This window comes from Parasteatoda tepidariorum, chromosome 3 (assembly GCF_982258835.1).
Source record: "Parasteatoda tepidariorum strain Cologne lab strain chromosome 3, Ptep-v5.0, whole genome shotgun sequence".
Taxonomy (NCBI): domain Eukaryota; kingdom Metazoa; phylum Arthropoda; class Arachnida; order Araneae; family Theridiidae; genus Parasteatoda; species Parasteatoda tepidariorum.
Window position 1 is genome coordinate 101,926,287 of NC_141757.1, and position 20,561 is coordinate 101,946,847.

Below are 20,561 nucleotides of genomic sequence, written 5' to 3' on the forward strand. Positions count from 1 at the left end.
ATTTTTTAAATGAAGGCTTTCTTCTACTAAACTTTTTGTCATTCCGTCACGGTCATTCCGTCACAGCGAATAGCTGCTAGCCAACCTGAAGTTAATTTTCCAAATTCACATTTTACATTGCTTACACATTATACTAAAAGTATAAAATAGTTCAGAAAAATAATAGCTGCAAAATTCGCAGAAACTACCAGTTCTAAGCGGCATGCCAAAAGCTTGGTTGTCAAAATGTCATTCCGTCACGCAAATAAAAAGTTCGTAAAATTAAAAGTAAAAAAGATAGAAAATCCTGTTTTTTTAGTTTATGAAGCGCATTATGCCAATAATAATGATATGCATGAGAAAATTTTTTTTATTTGAAATTAGATACATAGAAACTTCAATTAATTGTTATTTTGCAAGTCAAAATGTCATTCCGTCACATATGGAATTGCCCTTGATAATTTTCATCGGAATTTTCATTTTCAATTTTTGCGGAAAAATGTTTTTTTAAAAAGAAGATATTACAACCTTTAAAATATTTAAATTATTTGTCTGTTCTAAAGCACAGATATATATATATATATATATATATATATATATATATATATATATATATATATATATATATATATATATATATAGTATAATTGTTAATAAAATACCAATTTGAAAATACACATAATTAAAAATGCGTTGCCTAAATGGTAATAAAAATTCTTTTGAAATCTTTTAGTTCAATATCTATTCCGGTTGATAAAATAACAAATGTGTAAATTAAAATCAGCTGAATTAATTAGCGGATATTGTTATTTATCAAATCTGAGACTTCCTTTAAAGTGCTTCCTGAAAAATACAATTAAAGGTCATTTTATTCAACTCTTTCGATTTGGTTCGTTTTTTCATGTAACGCCCAATTGACTTCAGTCCCAAAATGTTATTTTTGATACTGCTTACTACAGCATTCTTTCAAGGTAATTTCACTTTTTCATTTTTTTAAAAAATACACTAACTTTTTTTCCTTATTGAGCAATATAAACTTGTTTAATTTAACTTGTTGAGCAATATAACTTAAATTTTACTGGAAATAGTTAATCTTTAATTATTAATCCCCAGTGGCGTATGAGGATATGTGTTGCCACTTTTACGTAACTTCCTGTTGCATGTAGCGTTTATAAATTTGTGTATCTTGACTCAAAATAGACTAAAAATATCAATTAAGAAATCGCAGCTTATAGAGAGAAACGTGGTTGCAGTTAATTTTATTCTAGTTATAGAGATAATTAACTTGTAATATTATAATGTATATTTTGCGTCAGATTTGTATTGAATAAACTAATTTTATAATTGCGTTAATGTGTTGAAATTCCTTCAAAAAGTTCCAGAGACATTTCAAAATACACGTAAAGTAAAATTACCATTAAGGGAATTAAGCTTTGGACCTCTCTCCTACCAAACTATTAGAACCATATTTCTCCTAATGCGGATCTGATATCCGGATACCTTAAAAAAAGGTATTTTTATACAGAGAAAGTATGTCTTGTGTCACACTTCTTAACCTAAAATAGGGTCTGCGCTACTATTTATGGCCAGCATTTCAAACTATTAAGATTGAATCCCAAGAGTAATGGCCCGATCATTCGATCGAAAGTTTCTCAATGTGATCCGTTTTTATTTATTAATTTATTTATTATTAATAACATCATTATTGCGGAAAGTATAGCGTTTGTGCTCAGAGCAAATGAAATATTTCTTGTGGTCGTTTTCATTGTTTAAACAAGTCTAAGATATCAGAGGGTTTGCTTGATTTTGTATAAAAACCAAAAAAGCATTATGTAAACTAGGATGCAAGGTTAATATGAATTTTCCTAGTTTTCAAAAAGAATCTCCTAAAAATATTCAAGTCTTGTTTTTTCCATATGTGACTCATGCCACTAAGAGAAACTTCTAGAATATAAATATTGTCAAACTATGGAGTGTTCCTGACAGATTACTCATACTATATACTTACAAAATGCATTCATAAATAATGTACATGCTTGGAGTCAAAAATTAAAATTCAACCGCTAAAACTCTCTTGTGTACTTTTGTATTTTTCAAAAATACAACAATAGACAATTCAAATATATTACTTTTTAAAATTGATTTCAGTGCAGCAAAAATTTTCGTATTTTTCAAAATAAATTAATAATTTAAGCACTCATAGTTTTATCTGAAATTATGCATCAGTATTTTTTAGTGCTAAACTGTGCGGTATAATTAGTAATCAAAGTAAATCAATTGGTTTGATGAAGGTACTTATTACATGACTATTTATAATTTAGAAAAGGAAAAGCTAGTGAAAAACGGTTACAAAACTGAAAATTGACGAATGATGATTCCTACTTTGAGCCGTCGTGGCTCGGGGATAGAACGCTGCTCTTTCAAGGAGTTGAACTGGGTTCGGTCCCATCCCAGAAAGCATGGAACCTTACGGCATCCTCGCGTCGGAATTTTCTTTTTATTGTCACTAAAACGTTTGCACTAGAAAACTTTTTTCAATGGCGCAAAAATATTGCAGTTTTAAACCTTTCATCCTAAAATAGTTCAAAATTATATTTAGAGCTTTTTTTTTTTTAAAGCATTGTCTCTTAGGTCCATATTGACGTTTTAGCTGACTTCACGTTAGCGATAGGATCAAATTGCATTAGCCATTAAAATTTCATGACAAGGTGTATTTTAGCTGAGCATACAAAACGTTGCAAAAAGAAACCTTATAATTATCTAGATTTAAGATTATTTTAACCTTAAGACTAGCAAGGGTTTTTCAGGCTTGGAAACCCTAAGACAACCTCGATTTAAGGTTTTTATACAGAAGGCTGTTTTCCAAGGTTTTGGATTTGGGTAATGTGAGTAGAATAGAGCAGATTATCACAGATAACGTTTTAAGATTTTAACACTTAAAGAGCTTAAAAGCCTATTTAGGTTTACATTAAAAGGATTTTCTGAGTGAAATTAAATCTTATTTTGCTATCTGGGCATTAATGGTAGGTCGATGCGAATTTTTGTATCCAGCTTGCGCCGACCACAGTGCAGACGTAAAGTATGATTAGTAGTGAACGGAACATGGGTTAGAGTTGCTTTACAGTCAGGTTAGCCATGGGAGGGTTTCGTTGTTTTCCTCTCCATGTAACACAAAAGCGGGTTTCCATCATGAAACCAAATTGCTCCCGGTACTTGATCCAAGAGGCTTCTTGTCTTTTGGATTAGGTTCAAAATTACAAATCTACAGTTATGGAAAAAAATGCTGATTATCTGCTTACAGGTATTGTCAGCGGTGCTTTAGAAGGAATTGAGAGTAATCTTTGTGAGAAAGACCCTTTCGAAACATGCAGGTTTGAAAAAAAAGGTAAATTTCCAGAATCAGCTGCAGATGTTGACGACTTATGCGAGTAAGTAATGAAAAACTGCTTTTTTAAATTTTTTTATTTCTATTTTTAAATTATTTATTTATTTTTTTTGTAGTTTGTATATGCATGCTTAAAGTAACTTTGCTCATTCTTACATCTTACTGTAATTTGAAATGTTGAGTTACTGTCAGTAACAACTTTAATCACAAAACCCAAAAAGTTTTACAAATGATAAGACAATAAACCAGGCACACTTGAAGCAATTTTAAAATTAATTATGCCAGTTTTTATAATATGAAATTTGAAATAAGCTGCATGATAAAGCTGCATGATAAACCTTTTAAATTGAGACTAAATCTGCCTTTACAAAACAAGGCTAAAAAAACTTACTAAATTAGAGGATAAATATTCATTCACAAATCATGGGTAGAAAACGGTTCAAAACGAAAATAAATTCACCCTCTTAAGGTTTATTTTATATCTTTCGAAGCATCACTGAAATAAGGTTTATTTGCGCAGACTTTTATTTACTTGATTTAAAACTTTAAAAGAGTAGGTTGGCCTGGTCATTAAGTTTTCAATGCAAAGAAAATTTTGGATTTGAGTGCCTGAGCAAAGCTAGTGTAGTGTGTCTACCATTAGAAAATTACAATTCTAATTCCCTAGAATATAAGTCATGTTAACTCGATTATATCTAAGGATACCTTTTCATAGATGAAGGTTGACATTATCGGCACCTACTCTCCCCACAATGGTGACCTTCGGACGTGATGCGAACATGCCTACCTTGACAGAACTCCGACTTCAATATGAACACGCCAATCTTGACGTCTATTTGAACACGCTTACTTGGAGGGATTGTCTACATTGACCAGTTGACTATCTACTTGTGACTGTGACATTATCCACCACCTCGCGCTGTTGCTACTCAGTCTCAATCACACCCAACGAGAGCCTGTTCATGATTGACGGCTAATTGCAATACAGAAGCGACTGCGCCCCAACCATGATCTTAATACAGCTCTCAGGATCTGCACTGAAAGCCCGGTGACCTTAATACAGAGCTGTTCCGATCTCTCGAAAACACGACAGTGAATAAACTAGTGTCACTATTCAGGGTTGGGGACCAGTATCCAACAATATGTGTAGTCACCATTAAAGTATGAAAATTGAAGTTTGAAAACTAAGTATTAAACAAGAATAACTCATAATAAGAAACTAAAGCAATCTGAAGCAAAAGAAAAATACTCAAATAGTTCTAAACTTGGAAAGTGACAAAACCTAATGGCTGACCCCCTGCAAAACTTAAAATATTGTAAAAAATATATTTAATTAATAATGTCTGGCATTAATTAATTATGCAAGGATTTCCAGTGGCTTTACAAAATTTAATAGTGTTAGGATTTCACTGATAGCCTAATTTTAATTTTTTTTGGTATTATTTTCAAATTTTTGTAATCAAAAGTCAGAAAACTGGCTTCTTGAAACATACATTTTTCATAATAAAATTAAAGAGGTTTTTGCAAATTATATATAAGTATTGATAATTGGGCTAATTCTGACAATTCTTTTAATAAAATTTTAAGGTCTTTCTGCAAACTTTGAGACCAAGGTAAAATAAAAGAGCTCCTCTAACTACTTTACATTTTATAAAATTTTTTTACTAAAAATTATACCCGTGAGCTTTTTTTTTTTTCGTTTTTTTTTCGAAACCTCTTTAACTAGAGCGATATCGATAAATGCGAATATAGTATTGGGTGGAATTGAATCTACTTTCAATTATTTAAAATCAGGAAAAAAATGAATAAATTGTTGTACGGTGCGTTAAAAAAATGGATCATCGTGACTTTTGATCTACTGATCGGATTTTCACGTTCTCAAACTCAATCATAATTATAATTTTTTATTTTATTTAATAATAGTCTAAAAAAATTTGAATTGTCAGGTATAAAAATTTTTGCATCATTTCAAAGAATGTAATTACAAGATTTGTGCAAAATTAGTCGAATATCTCAGGAAAAATAAAATTTAAAACACACGAATTTTTCAAAATTCAATTTTTTTTAATTATTCGACCGATTTTTCACAAATTTTATAATTTACAATTTAAAACTGCTTTCTGTAATATGATGCCAAAATTTTTATACCTTTCAATTTAAAACTTTTTTTGCCCATTATTTAATAAAATAATTTAAAATAATAAATATTTACTAAAAGTCATATTTTGCATGTCGAGTCGCGATGGCTCAGCAGTTAAGACACTGGGCTGTCATTGTTAAAACTAGAGTTTGGTTCCCAGTTTGAGCTTGAAGTTCATCCTGCTTCAGATCAATGAATACCATCACTGTATGGAAAGTAAAGGCGGACTGTGCACAGTGCTGACCACATTGACACAATCATGCTGTTGGTCAAGAAATTGTTGAGCCTAAACCTCCATGATCCCTCTAGTCCACAACGGATTGTTGAGGGAATGCTTTTTATATATTTCATTGAGTTATTTTTGAATAAACGAATTATATTACTTAATGCGAAAATTTTTCAATTCGCTTGAAAAGCTCTAGAGATATGACGGAATACGCGAAAACTAAAATTAACATTAAGGGGGCCAAACTTTTGACAGCTCTCCTGACAAAACTATCGGAACCATAATTTCAGAAGTGCGGCTGCCCTCTTTATTTTGGTCGTCAAAAATCCGAATCTGTTGAGGGGGTCATAAATCTAAATCCTTCGAAAAAATGTACCTTTAGACAGAGAGGGTACGTTTTTGTGACTGATTTCTTAACTTAAAATATCATATGCTCCAATTAATCAGCGTACTTGAAGTACCCCCTCAAGCCATAAAGATTTAGTCATAGAAAATGAAGATCATTAGATCAAAATTTATTCGGGGTGGTCCGTATTTTAATTTGTGCCCTGTACAATAAATCGTTTATAGATTTTATCATTCGTAACACAAATATCTTTTTTTTTTAGAGATTTGGTACCCTTTCATCATTGCATTTCAGAGTTCCTAAGAAACTGCGACACGGATGAAGGAGATGATATCCCGTATCGAGGAATTTTCGATTTCGGTGCAATTTTAATGCTGTGCAACAAGGAGTCACCAATTTACCGAGGTAAAAGCTAAATACATTATCTTATGAATTTTCAAGTACCCGTGTGAAAATTTTTTGAAATATATTATTAGCTTTTATCCTTCCGTCAATACTAGTCCTCTACGCGTCAGTATATCAGATAGAATAATAAAAAATAATAAAATAAAAATATATATATATTAACGGGATTGCCTGACAATTGCTAAGGAAAAATTACATTTTTTGGAATAATTAATAATACGGGTTGATTAAAAAAATTTAATTAAATACTTATTTAGTAAAGGCAATGTGCATATATTATTATGCAAAATATAGTTTAGATATCGATGTATCGAAAAATAAAATTAAATAATATAGAAATAAAAAAGTTGCTCATTGGACGATTTCCAAACAGCCATCGAAAAGGGGTCTTGCCAGAATGAAACAGAAATGTGTATCTCAATAAGATGTGTGATTATCTAGAACGCTAATGCAGAGGTTTTATTTGTTATTCATACTGTCCTCTAAACTATGGAAGAGTCTTTGCGGAATATTGTCCCATTCCTCTCGCAAGGCTTGAGGCGAGAGGCAACGTACTCATAATGTCCTCTAACCTATCGAAGAGTATTTGCGGGATATTGTCCCACTCCTCTCGCAAGGTAGTTTTGCACTCTTGAACGATTTAGAAAGGGTATGTTCTTTTTAAAATACGTCCTCCAAGGGCATCCTACACATACTCTATTGGATTCAGGTTCGAGGAATACACAGGTCATTGTATACGGTCGATATCATATCGTTATTTATTATTTTTAATGTGATTCATTTTGTTTCAAGGAATAATTCTTTGTTTCAATTAAACATAAAAAATTAGTTTACCTTTCGCGTGTCCTTGTTTCCTTTGGGCAATCTTCATCAATTAATCCTGCTAATTTACTTTTTGAAGAAAATTTTTTCTAAATCACCAGTCATATGTCTTGATTGTTTTTGTTCACAGTTCTTGTCGACAACATAAAATGCATTGCTGGAGTCTTTGAGCCTACCGAACCTTATCATTTCTGTTCAACTCATCTTGCAACTCTAATGGAAGAAACTCCAGATATCATTGAGAAAATGCGTGAACTCGTTACAGGGGATACAGATGAAAAAAGGAGAGAATTAGAAAACTGTTTGTAAGTAACTAACTTGTCTATAATTGCTGTTAATGGGATCCATTGCTTGTTTGTTATTAATTGAAAACTTAAAAACATAGTTAAAAATAAGATTATCCTAATACGTGCTAATAAATAATACATCCTAATAAATTATACGCTTGAATTTACCAAATGAATGTAACTTATTTTTATTCTTGTACTATATTATTAAATCTTGCCAAAATAGCCGACACTGCTGAACGAAGCATTTCTTCAATATCGTTTAGATCTGATCGACACTTTGATTTTATGGTGATTCAAGATGAAAATGAAGTCTCACATAAATATCTTTATCTGTTTTCTGATAAATTTCGTAAAAATATTTAGTCATTGTAAAATTAAGTTTGAGTAATTTTAAAAATACTGTAATGTTTGGAGAGTTTTCTGCTACTGGTTTTGGGACCCCTATTGGGGTCGTAGTGCACAGTTTTAGAAACTCTGGTTTAAATCATGCTTTATCGAGATTCGTATTCACATGAAGAATTATTTGAATGTTAGTACTTTATTGCTTATATCATTTCTGTGCTATTTTTAAGTCATTTGAATTATTTTCTTGGCCACGGAAGAATTCCTGTGCATGCGCAGGGAATGCAGCTTTTTCTGGAAAATCACTCGAATGAGGGGCTAGACGAAAGTAAATAAGAAATAAATGAAATTTATCATGTATCTGAGACTTTCAGTGTGTATAAGTATATTTTAATGTAAGAAAGTATTATTAATGACTCCAATAGCTGAACTAAAACTGTATCATCACTTCACCATATCACATCGCATCATGAAGCACAACAAAAAATAAACAAAATAAATGACGCAAAACAAGCTGAAGTTTAAAGACAAACTCAATTCTATGGCCTCAGTTTTCAAATAATTCATGGATTGTTTCAACAATGTTCTGTTGCGATTTGTGTTTCTTAAATTTCTAAGATATTGAAAAATACAAAACATGGTTCTAGCCTTAACAAATTAATCAAGTAAAATAAAACCAAACCGTTCCGTAAAATTATAAACTGTTGATGAACTTCGTAACCATAAGTGGAGAAAAAATAGTAAATTTGTAATGCGAAAATTACATTTTAATTATTTTCCTGAGAAACATCCTCTCTAATTAGTACTTAAAATTGCACATTTGAAAAGAAAAGAGGTAATACGTAGCATGATATTGCTGATTTCAAATTAATTGAATATTTTTTTACCGCCGTTGAACAATCGACCCAGTTCTGAGTTTTCGACTATCAACGTGCAATTACATAGCTTTGTAATATTGAACCCAATCAAAAAACAATAGAACGCATCAAGCATTTTGACAAACTAGCCTTCCTGAGGACATTTTAAAGGAACAGAACCACATTTGTGTTACATGGAAAGGAAAACCTCGAATCACAAAATTCCCCCATGGTTTACCCGTCCTCCAGGACATTCAAGCAACACCTCCTAGTCCGATCTAACTGCGCTGTAGATGAAAAATAAGAAAGATGTCATTTCGTTAAGGGTACTAAGCTGCGCATTGGTTGAGAATACGAAATATGTCATTAAGTTTGGACTACTAAAGGATATTTATGGTAACCCGTGCTGAGGCCTGCTCTTATATAGGAGGTGTTGATTCAAGCCCATGATCCGTCAACTATTGAGGATTTCTTATGGCAGCACTGTGGTCGGTGTAAGCCTTAAAATTGCCCTATGATATATTATAAAAAATAAAGCAAAATCAATAAAAAAAAACAACGAAAAATCATTTCGTAGCATTTATTAATTTAAAATTAAAGAATTTAAAAAAATTAGCATCTAATGGACTTTACTTACTTTAGTTCATTTAGCATCTCATGATCTGATAGTACTTAACAGTACACAAAATGCAACCTTAGCGAATTTAATGGGTCATTTAAGATATAACATAGCTGACATAAAACTTACTATATTAAAAGGCCTAATTAGAAGTGGATCTTGAATCCATCGGTACATTTTAAATTTTTATTTAAAAAAATTTCTTCAAATTGTAAGCCTACCATCGAATGCCTGGTAATTTTGCAACTTGATATTCTTTAAAATTATTAGGTCTCATTGAGAAATTCAAATGCAGTATAAATATGACCAAGTAACATAGTTTAATTCGACAATAAAAATTCAACAGTTAGTCAATGTAATTAAAATAAAATCTTTTTACAGGGAAAATGTACTTGAAGTTGGGTGTGTAGCTACGTCATTATCCAATTCATGCGGTCACGATGCCTTGAGTTTATTCCTGTGGTTAGTCGAAAAAAGTAGACTGACAAAAGTAGTATGCCATGAAGAACACGAGACGGTGATTGAAGAATTAGTGCAACTGATGAAGTTTGAATTGAGAAAATAAGAAAATCAATACAGATTTCAGAGTTTTTTTTATAATTACATGTACTAAAATATAAGCTATTTTTATTGTTCTCTCATCTAAAACCTAAAATATAATTGCAACTCCTTTCGTTGGATGTTTGTTCACAATAAAGTTCTAAACTTATATCTTCCTATTTGTCGTTATTCAAACATTTATGTAACTAAAATTATTTTATTGACGTTCATTGTCTTACCTGAAAATTCCTTAAATCGAATCATTTTCCATTTTACTTCGTGTATTAGGCGAATTGCGTATAAACTGCTGCAACCAAGTCATTAGTCTCAAAATCGGGGAGTCCGGCCCTTGTTCTCAGCAGGCAGAAGCAGTTGAGATAATATTTTTTAATACCTACATCTACTTACTTGCATCTTATATTATCTACATAGTTATTTTATAGTTTCCGTGAACATTTTAAAAAAATTTCCAATGTTTTGGAAGTTTTTTAATCCCTGTGACATAGAAAGAAGTAGGCCGTGTATTGAACCAGTTAGGCACAAAATTTTCATTGCTTCATTAGATGAAAATCTCTAACCCCTGAGGCTTCTTTAATTATATGCTATTTTTATGACTACTGTTAGTTTGCAACTGTTGATCATGACTGTTAGTTAAATTTAGCTTATCTAAAATCAGCGTTGTCTACCCTTATTATGAAAATAAAGCAAAAGTTCAATATGGAGAAAAACAACAGTTTTGTTAAAATGAAAATCGTTTGTGGTCTAATTTTTTAATGTTTAAAGACTTTCTCCAATATATGTATTCTCTAGGCTCATAAAAATTTGCCAACACTGAAGGCACTGATTTTCATTTCATTTTTATTTTTTTCGGAAAAAGGCTTTTTTGAAGGAAGATATTACAACCTTTAAAATATTTAAGTTATTTGTCTGTTCTAAAGCACACACACACACACACACACACATATATATATATATATATATATATATATATATATATATATATATATATATATATATATATATATATATATATATATATATATATATATATATATATATATATATATATATATATATATAAAAACTCTTTTGAAATCTTTTAATTCAATATCTGTTCCGGTTGATAAAATAACAAATGTGTAAATTATAATCAGCTGAATTAATTAGCGGATATTGTTATTTATCAATTCTAAGACTTCCTTTAAAGTGCTTCCTGAAATATACATTTAAAGGTCATTTTATTCAACTCTTTCGATTTGGTTCGTTGTTTCATGTAACGCCCAATTGACTTCAGGCCCAAAATGTTATTTTTGATACTGCTTACTACAGCATTCTTTCAAGGTAACATCACTTTTTCATTTTTTTAAGAAATACAGTAACTTTTTTTTTTATTGAGCAATATGAACTTGTTTAATTAAACTTGTTGAGCAATGTAAACTTGTTGAGCAATATAAACTTGTTGAGCGATATAAACTTGTTGAGCAATATAACTTAAATTTTACTGGAAATAGTTAATCTTTAATTATTAACCCCCAGTGGCGTATGAGGATATTTGTTGCCACTTTTACGTAACTTCCTGTTACATGTAGCGTTTATAAATTTGTGTATCTTGACTCAAAATAGACTAAAAATTTCAATTAAGAAATCACAGCTTATAGAGAGAAACAGGTTGCAGTAAATTCTATTCTAGTTATTGAGATAATTAACTTGTAATATTATAATAATATATTTTACGTCAGATTTGTATTGAATAAACTAATTTTATAATTGTGTAACAAAAATTTTTCAATTCCTTCAAAAAGTTCCAGAGACATTTCAAAATACGCTTAAAGTAAAATTACCATTAAGGGAATCAAACTTTGGACATCTCTCCTACGAAACTATTAGAACCATATTTCTCCTAATGCGGCTGCCCCCTCTATTAAGTGGATCTGATATCCGAATACCTTAAAAAAAGGTATTTTTATACAGAGAAAGTATGTTTTGTGTCACATTTCTTAACCTAAAATAAGGTCTGCACTACATAATTAGCATATTTATGACCAGCATTTCAAAACATTATGATTGAATCCCAAGAGTAAAGACCCGATCATTCGATCAAAAGTGTCTCAATGTGCTCCGTTTTTATTTATTAATTTATTTATTATTAATAACATTATTTTTGCGGAAAGTATAGCGTTTGTGCTCAGAGCAAATGAAATATTTCTTACGGTCGTGTTCATTGCTTAAACATGTTTAAGATGGTTTGCTTGATTTTGTAAGAAAACCAAAAAAGCATTACGTAAACTAGGATGCAAATTTAGTACGAATTTTCATTTTTTTCGCATTTAATACGATTTTAAATTTCATTCATATCGTAGATGAATTTTCATGAAAAACTTATGATAAAATATAACAGTTGGTACAGAAAACGTCGTACACGTAACAACTAATCCAATGTTCATTGGATTACATAAAGATAAAAAAATACTCATCATGCAACGCAACATAATCAAACACGTTATATAACACAAACTACCTGTTTTCAGGACCTTTCTTATAAGTATCATGTATAACAGTTTTAGATAAATTCAGTTTTAAAATCAGACATTTGAAAAAATTGTTTTATAAATCTAAGTTTATCACTCACGCTGTCTAAAACTATGAACGCAATTATTGAACCCAATAATAATTTTTCTTGTACAAAAACCCCAATCTAAAATGTTTGGTACTTTCTTGAAATTTACGCAACTGAACTAACTGAAATTTACGCAACTGAACTAATTACTGAACTAACTACGCAACAGTCTTCGCAGAAATGTGCAACTAATCGAATGCAATACGTTGAACACGCATTACATCGTAATTTCTGATTCGATAACCCTATAAAGCTATACATTGCTCTCTCGATCAAATGACCGGTTGTTATAGAAATAGGTATACGACGAGTATTATTCGACAGAAACGAAATACAAAAAATAATAATAATAGAATATTAACTGCATATGATTGTTAGAAGAAGTCATGAAGTCAAAAATGATAAGATGATAAGCGCAATTTGATGCAAAATATCTTAAACGGTCATTTGCCCGGTTCATTATACAGTGTTAGAAACTTACTGCATCACTAATTAATATTGGGAAAATGCAAAGCCAGCGGAATATGGTTACAAAGTTGAAATTTGACGAATGTTGATTACTTGCTTATAGGTATTATCACCAGTACTTTGAAAGAAAGTGAGAGCAATCTTTGTGAGAAGGACCCGTTCGTAACATGTAAGTTTGAAAGTAAAGATAAGTTTCCAGAATCAGCTGAAGATGTGGACGACTTATGCGAGTAAGTAATTGAAAACTGATCTTTGATGAAATATAACACTGCTTTTCTTTTAATGCATGCTAAACGCAATTTTACTGATTCGTACGTGTATCATATCTTACTGTAATTGTAAATTTAGGGTAACTGAATAATAAGCATAATGGTGGCTACTTTACTGCAAGTAGTGTATAAGATAATAAATACGCTTCAATACGCTAGGAGCTATTCTTTGGCGAAGTGTAACACTTATTGAAACATCACTATGGTGTTAAGTAGTTGCCACCATTTTTAGTGTTCAGATACATGAAAATTTTCTGAGGTGAGTGCATTCATTTTGAAGTCGATTTAACTGAAAATTTATTATTCCCTTTAGTGAAAATTTAGCTGAGGGCTTATCTGAAATATTTTGATTTTGAACTTTTAGCATGTTTAACATTTGAGCACAATTTATTGGTCGTTTTTGTGATATATTCTAAAAACGGTAAAAATACAAACCTCAAACCACATAATCAATTATTAACAATTAAATCTTCAAGAACTTCCCTATATTAAAATTTTAATTTTACGCGTATGGAACGAATATCAATCCACACGAATATCTTTATTTTTAAGCCTTTTTGTTCATTTTCTCCAATGTGAGTCAAAGAGATAAATATAGCACAAACAGTAGTTAGGGACTATTTGTCCTGCAAAGCAGTGTAAAGTTTATTTTAATAAAAGTAACAACTTTTATCACAAACCCCAACAAGATTTGATTAGCAAATAAACCATGCGAGCTAGAAGCAATGTTATATTTAGCTATGCCCTTTATTAAGATTGAATCTACCTTTACAAAACAAGGCTAAAAACACTGAATTCGAAGATCAATCATCATTCGCAAATCAAGAGCAAAAAGGCTTATTCAAAACGGAAATAAATTCACCTTCTCAAGGTTTATTTTATACCTTAAGACCATAACTGAAATAAGGTTTATTTGCGCAGATTTTCATTAACTTTCTGTAGCACTTTAAAAATGCAGGTTGGTCTGATCATTAAGTTAGCAACACGAGCAAAATGTTGGATTTGAGAGGCTGGACAAAGCCTGCCAAAAATGCAAAAGGAAGGTTTATAATACATGTAAGTAAAAGCTTAAAAATTCCAATTTTTGTGACGTTCCTTGCATGCCTTTATTCAATCTTTAAAAAAAACAAGGATTTTAGAATGTTACTGACAGTATAATAGTGTTAGGATTTTACAGATTAGGATGTTAGGTTCCAATAGTTTGGTCAGGAGACCTGTCCAAAGCAGCAACTTCTTAATGTTGATTTTACTTTTTACGTATCTCACGAATTTCTTAAGTTAATTGAAAAATATTTGCACTAAATTATAAAATCGGTTTATCCAGAGATTGAAAAATACAACTTTTAGTAGATATTTATTATTTTTTTATTATTTTATTTAATAAGGATCGAAGAAATTTTGAACTGGAAGATATACAAGTTTTAACATCATTTTAAAAAACGCAATTTCAAATGGCAAATCATAAAATTTGTGTAAAATCGGTCGAAGTGTTCCTGAGTAATCAGATTTTAAAAATATGACTTTTTCAGAATTCTCAGATTACTACTATTATGAGGGTCATAAACCTAAATCCGTCGAAAAAAAATTTGTTTTTGTTTGGAGAACGGTTTTGTGTCTGATTCCGTAACTTAGAATATAATTTCCAGTATTTAGTTAGCATGTATTTGAAGTCACCTCTCAAACTATAAAGATTGAGTCCTCGACCGTGAAATTCCGATCAGTAAGCAGACCAAAAGTTTTTTGGGATAGTCCGATTTTTTATTTTGCGAACTATACAATAAATCTTTTGTAGATTTTATCTTGCGTATAATAAGTTTTTTTGTATTTTAGAGATCTGGTTCCTTTCCATCATTGCATTTCAGAATTTCTAAGAAACTGCGACACGGACGAAGCAAATGCTATTCCCTATCGAGGAATTTTCGATTTTGGTGTAATTTTATTGATGTGCAACAAGGAGTCACCACTTTACCGAGGTAAAAGTTAAATCTATTACCTTATGATCTATTATCAATTATCAATCCTTATCTATTATCAATTACAGGTGCTAAAATGTATGTCAATTATCAAAACTCTTAAAAAATGCACATCAGAGCAACAATTTTAGATTACATGAGTGAAATATTTTCAAATATAATGTTTAGCAATCAGCTTTCTGCCAATCTTCCAGGAATCAATCTAACACCACACCAGAAGGAGACAGATATATATATTATTCATTATAACTAAAAGATATAAATAAAAAAAAATTAATAACGACTTTTACACAGCTAGACAATTGCTAAGAAACAGTTGCATTTTTCTGAATAATTAATAATAAATGCTGATTGATGAAATGAATATAAGTTCCTATTTAGTAGAAACAATGAGCATTTATTATAAAGCAAAATAGTTCAAATATCGACCCATCGAAAAATAATAATATTAAAAATAAAAAAGATACTCATTGGACGATTTCAAAGCAGCCCTGAAAAATGGGTCTTTTTGCCTGAATGAAACAGAAATAAGTACCTCAGTAAAATTTGTCATTACCTCGGATACTAATGCACAGAATGAAGAGTCTTTGTGGGATATTGTCCCACTCCTCTCGCAAAGTGGTTTTCAGCTATTGCGCAGTTTGGAAAGGGTGTGTTCTTTGTAAAACACGTCTGCCAAGGATATCCTAGATATACTCTATAGGATTTAGGACCTAGGAATAAACAAATCATCATAGCATACGTTCAATATCTTTACTTTCAAGTGTGTCCAATACCTCAGCTCACCAACGTAACCACCCATTGTCGTCCGTAAACAGTCGGAGCATGGACCTAATAGGTCAGGCATGGTTCAGAATAATCTCCCTACAATGCCACTGCGATGTTAAAGTTACCTCGCTCAAAGATGTGAAGAGGTGTGCGCGCTTTATGCCGGCATGCTTGGGGCTTACTGATCACGCTCATGAACTTAATATTATGCACAATGTTCATCTTTCTCTATACTATCTGGTAGCCAGAATCATTTGTCATGGTGAATCGGGATTCGTCATAGTTCATCACTCTGGAACAATGCTGTGAGATGGTTCTGGAAAACGCATGTATACATGCAGTGGTGGTGGCAATGTTCGCAGCTATCTGCCAAGAATCTACATTTCTGTTCCTTTTCGCTACTGGAGAAACATATAGTTACTATTGAGGTGTGGTGCTTCTACAACAACCACCCGTATACTATCGCATGGTATATCCACATTCAGTGGTCTTTTTTATTCTCGAGATGACACTCCCACTACTTGGGTAACAGTGGTGATATTTTGAACTGCTTCCAGTCGTCTAACTGCTCGTAAGAACTCAAATGATATTTTGCTAACATTTTGCACTTAATTATTTCAACAGAGCACTGTGTTTTCCTGATATAAGTTCAATAAATAGAGCTATTTCGGTCAAATATCTAACATTATTAATTTTGGAATTAATTTTCGAAGAGATAGTGTGTACCGCCTTTTATACATAAACAGTTTTTTGCCCAACTTATTTTGCAATTGTGGCATTATACATGAACACCAAAATACAACTTGTATATCAAATTGGTGATTTTTTTGTGGAAAATCCTAATCAGCAATAAAAATAAAGGAAAGTAGAGGAAGGCAATAAAAATACTATAGGAAGTTTTGAATTTGTTCCAACCACATTCGTTCCAACCTCACTCCACAGGGTTGAGATTGGGGATAGAGTTTGGTACTGCTGAATGCATAGTTTAAAAATGTTTCACACGTGAAGTTATCTATGTTTGATCCGATGTGTACTTCTTGACCGTTTCTATAAATTTTGCACCCTTTTTCATAAATTTATTATCTTTAATTTGATTCATTTTGTTTCAAAGATTAATCTATTGTTTTTCGTCACATCCAAAGTTAGTTTACCTGGCGTGTGTTATTCTTTCATTTGGGCAATCATTATTAATTAATCCTGTTAATTTAATTTTTGAAAAAATTTTTTAATTAATAATTATTTGTCTTTGATTATTTTTGTTAACAGTTGTTGTCGACAACATAAAATGCATGGGTGGAGCCATACAGAGAACCGAAGGTCAACATTTCTGCTCAACTCATCTCGCAACTCTAATGGAAGAAACTCCAGATATCATTGAGAAAATGCAGTTACTCGTTACAGGGGACACAGCTGAAATAAGTAGAGAACTAGAAAATTGTTTGTAAGTATCTAAATGATTTATAATAGTTGTTAATTGGGTCCGTCGCATCTTTGTAGTTAATTGGGACACTATTGTATTCACTTAATGTATATTTCTGTATAACTTTCATGGACATTATCAAAACAAAAACTGTATCTTCCAATCGTGTGGCGTTGCAAGGCTTCCGTATTTCAGCAGTATTTTTTATTCATTTATCTGTGTAATTGCGGCAAAGAAATGTTTGAATTTTAAAATTTTCGCTTCTGTAGTTATATAGTTTTAAATGGAAAAATAAATACTGTCATTAGTTGATCACTTTTCTAGGATAGCCTTTTTCACGTGATAAAAAAAATACCAACAAATATGTGAGTTGTAGTTAAATCAGGAGTTTGAAACTTTTTAGTGCGGGAACCCCTTTATTTATAAAACAATTGTGGGTTCCCATAAGCATGGAGCAATTCCGTTCGCGCATGAGAGAAACTCTCAGTTTCTTCATTTATACTGTAATAGAAGGAAGTTGTAGTTTTTGATCATTAACTTTAACTTTTATTTTTAAGACAAAGAACAATGTTAAATTTTTAAATTATTAAAAAATTCCATTGATACTTAGTTGTAAATCATACGCTTGAGTTTACCAAGTTAATGTAACTTATTATTATTATTATTCTATATTATTAAGTATACTATATTATCACAGAACGAAACATTTCTTCAAGATCGTTTCAATTTGATATCGTCACTTTGATTTTTTGGTGGTTTTAGACGAAAATGTCGTCTCACATAAATATCTCTACCACATCTATTTTCAGATACATTTCGTAAAAAATATTTAGTCGATGTAAAATTAAGTTAGGGAAATTTTAAAAATACTGAAATTTTTGGTGACCTCTGCTACAGATTCTGTGACCCCAATTGTGGTCACAACACACAGATTAAGCAACTCTGGTTTAAATCATGCTTTAGATTCGTATTCACGTGAACAACTATTTGAATGATAGTACTTTTATGCTTATATCATTTCTGTGCTATTTTTAAGTCATATTAATATTTTTTTGTGACGGAAGAATTCTTACGTATGCTCACGAAATACAGTTTTTTTCTGGAAAATCACTTGAGTGAGAGGATAGACACGAGCAAATAAGAAATAAGCAAAATTGATCATGTATCTGAGACTTTCAGTTTGTATAAGTACAATTTAATGTAAGAAAGTAATATTAATGACGCCAATAGTTAATTTAAGCTAATACTGAAAATAGTTTAAAGGAAACTAATGCAAATAGGTTAATCGAAAACTGTAGTATCACTTTACCTATCAACGCGTCAAGTACAACAAAAAGTTACCAAAATAAGTAACGCAAAACAAGCTGTAGTTTAGAGATTAACTCAGTTCCATGCCTCAGTTCTTAAATGATCCACGGATTGTTTCAAAAATGTTCTGTTGCCATGTGTGTTTTATATTTTTCTATAATTTCTAAGATATTGGAAAAGATAAAACACTGTTTTGTCCTTTACAAACTCATCAAGTAAAATAAACCAACAAATTAAAAACTATTGATAAACTTCGTATCCATAAGTGGAGTAAAAATAGTAATTAAGTTGTAATGCAAGGATTATGTTTTAATTAATTTCTGAAGAGACATCCACTCTAATTAGCACTTAAAATTGCACAAAATTGTGTTTTTTTTATTAAAAAAAAGAGGTAATACGTAGCATTGTATTGCTGATTTCAAATTAATTGAATATTTTTTACCCGGCGGTGAGCAATGGATCCAGTTCTGAGTTTTCGACCATCGATGCGCAACTCCATAGCTTTGTAATTACGAACTCAACCCACAAGACTAGAGAACTCATGCGTCAAGCATTGGAGAAAAACTTGCCTTTCAAGAGGACTTTTTGTAGGAACTGAACCACATTTGCTTTAAATGGAGGAGAAAACCACGAAACCCGGAAATCTCCCATGGGTAACCAGTCCGCTAGGGCATTCAAGCTCATGATCTGTCTACTACTGAGGATATTTAATGTCAGCACTGTGGTCTGTGCAAGTCTTAAAATTGCCCAAAGTCATATTTAAAAAAAATAATCTTATTCATTTCGTATCGTTTATTAATTTAAAATTAAATAATTTAAAGACTAATTTAGCATTTGTTTGATCTGATAGCACTTAACCGTATAAAAAATGCAGCCTTAACGGAATCAATACGTCATTTAAGGTATAATTTATCAGACTTAATTAAAAGGCTTAGTTAGAAATGGGTCTTAAATCAACGATAAATTTTAATTTTTTAAAAAAACAACAACATTCGAATTGCAACCCTACCAGCGATTGCCAAGTGATTCTGCAACTAGATTTTTTTCAATTATTAAGTCTTTAGAGCATTTTAAAAATAGTATTAAGATGACCAAGTAACATAGTTTGATAAAACAATAAAAATCCTACAGTTTATAATTAAATTAAAATGTTTTTGCAGGGAAACTGTATTTGAAGTTGGGTGCATAGCTACGGCATTATCCAATTCATGCGGTCAGGATGCCTTGAGTTTATACCTGTGGTTAGTCGAAAAAAGCAGACTGGCAAAGGACGTATGCCATGAGGAACACGAGACTGTCATTGAAGAATTTGTGCAACTTATGAAGTTTGAATTTAGAAAATAAGAGAGTGAATACAGATTTCAGTGATTGAATTTTGTTTATCGTTGTTGTTATTTTCCATTCTTTTTTTTTTTCACAATAAAATTTCACGTTTTTTTTCTTTACCTTTTTTATCATTATTCAAAGATTTGTGTAACTGAAATTATTTTAGGTACCAGAAGTACATATAATAAAAATTAATTAGCGTTATCTACGAATAATTCTCCTAAATGAATTTCCCACAAACTTGTTTATTCATTAAAAGCTTTTTTTTAAATTTCAATAATTACATATTACCAGCATTGTTTAAGCATAAGGTTTAAGTTTCTTATGTTTTCCCAAAACGAATAAGTATCTTTTTTGACATTAACTTCACTTTTCAATGGAAAGGTAATTTTTTTTATTTCAATTGATGCATAATTATCAACATTAATTAATAATCATTGGTGTGAATAATAGTATGAAAA

General features: G+C 31.0%; 1 protein-coding gene across 3 annotated transcripts; it reads left to right on the forward strand.

Annotated features, from left to right (window-relative positions):
• The first annotated feature begins 794 nt into the window (after window positions 1-794).
• Window positions 795-20,219, forward strand: LOC107454661 (uncharacterized). Of its 3 annotated transcripts, none has more exons than XM_016071929.4 (5): window positions 795-950; window positions 3,281-3,407; window positions 6,339-6,481; window positions 7,434-7,608; window positions 9,793-10,127. In XM_016071929.4, the coding sequence occupies exons 1-5, from the start codon at window positions 911-913 to the stop codon at window positions 9,974-9,976; spliced, it is 669 nt and encodes a 222-aa protein (XP_015927415.1). In that variant the 5' UTR covers window positions 795-910; the 3' UTR covers window positions 9,977-10,127. The 3 variants fall into 3 exon arrangements, with proteins under 3 accessions (XP_015927415.1, XP_015927417.1, XP_015927416.1); XM_016071931.5 differs by lacking the exons at window positions 3,281-3,407; window positions 6,339-6,481; window positions 7,434-7,608; window positions 9,793-10,127 and adding exons at window positions 13,140-13,266; window positions 15,136-15,278; window positions 17,313-17,487; window positions 19,935-20,219 and having other exon boundaries at window positions 848-950; XM_016071930.3 differs by lacking the exons at window positions 795-950; window positions 3,281-3,407; window positions 6,339-6,481; window positions 7,434-7,608; window positions 9,793-10,127 and adding exons at window positions 11,136-11,292; window positions 13,140-13,266; window positions 15,136-15,278; window positions 17,313-17,487; window positions 19,935-20,219.
• Window positions 20,220-20,561: the final 342 nt, after the last annotated feature.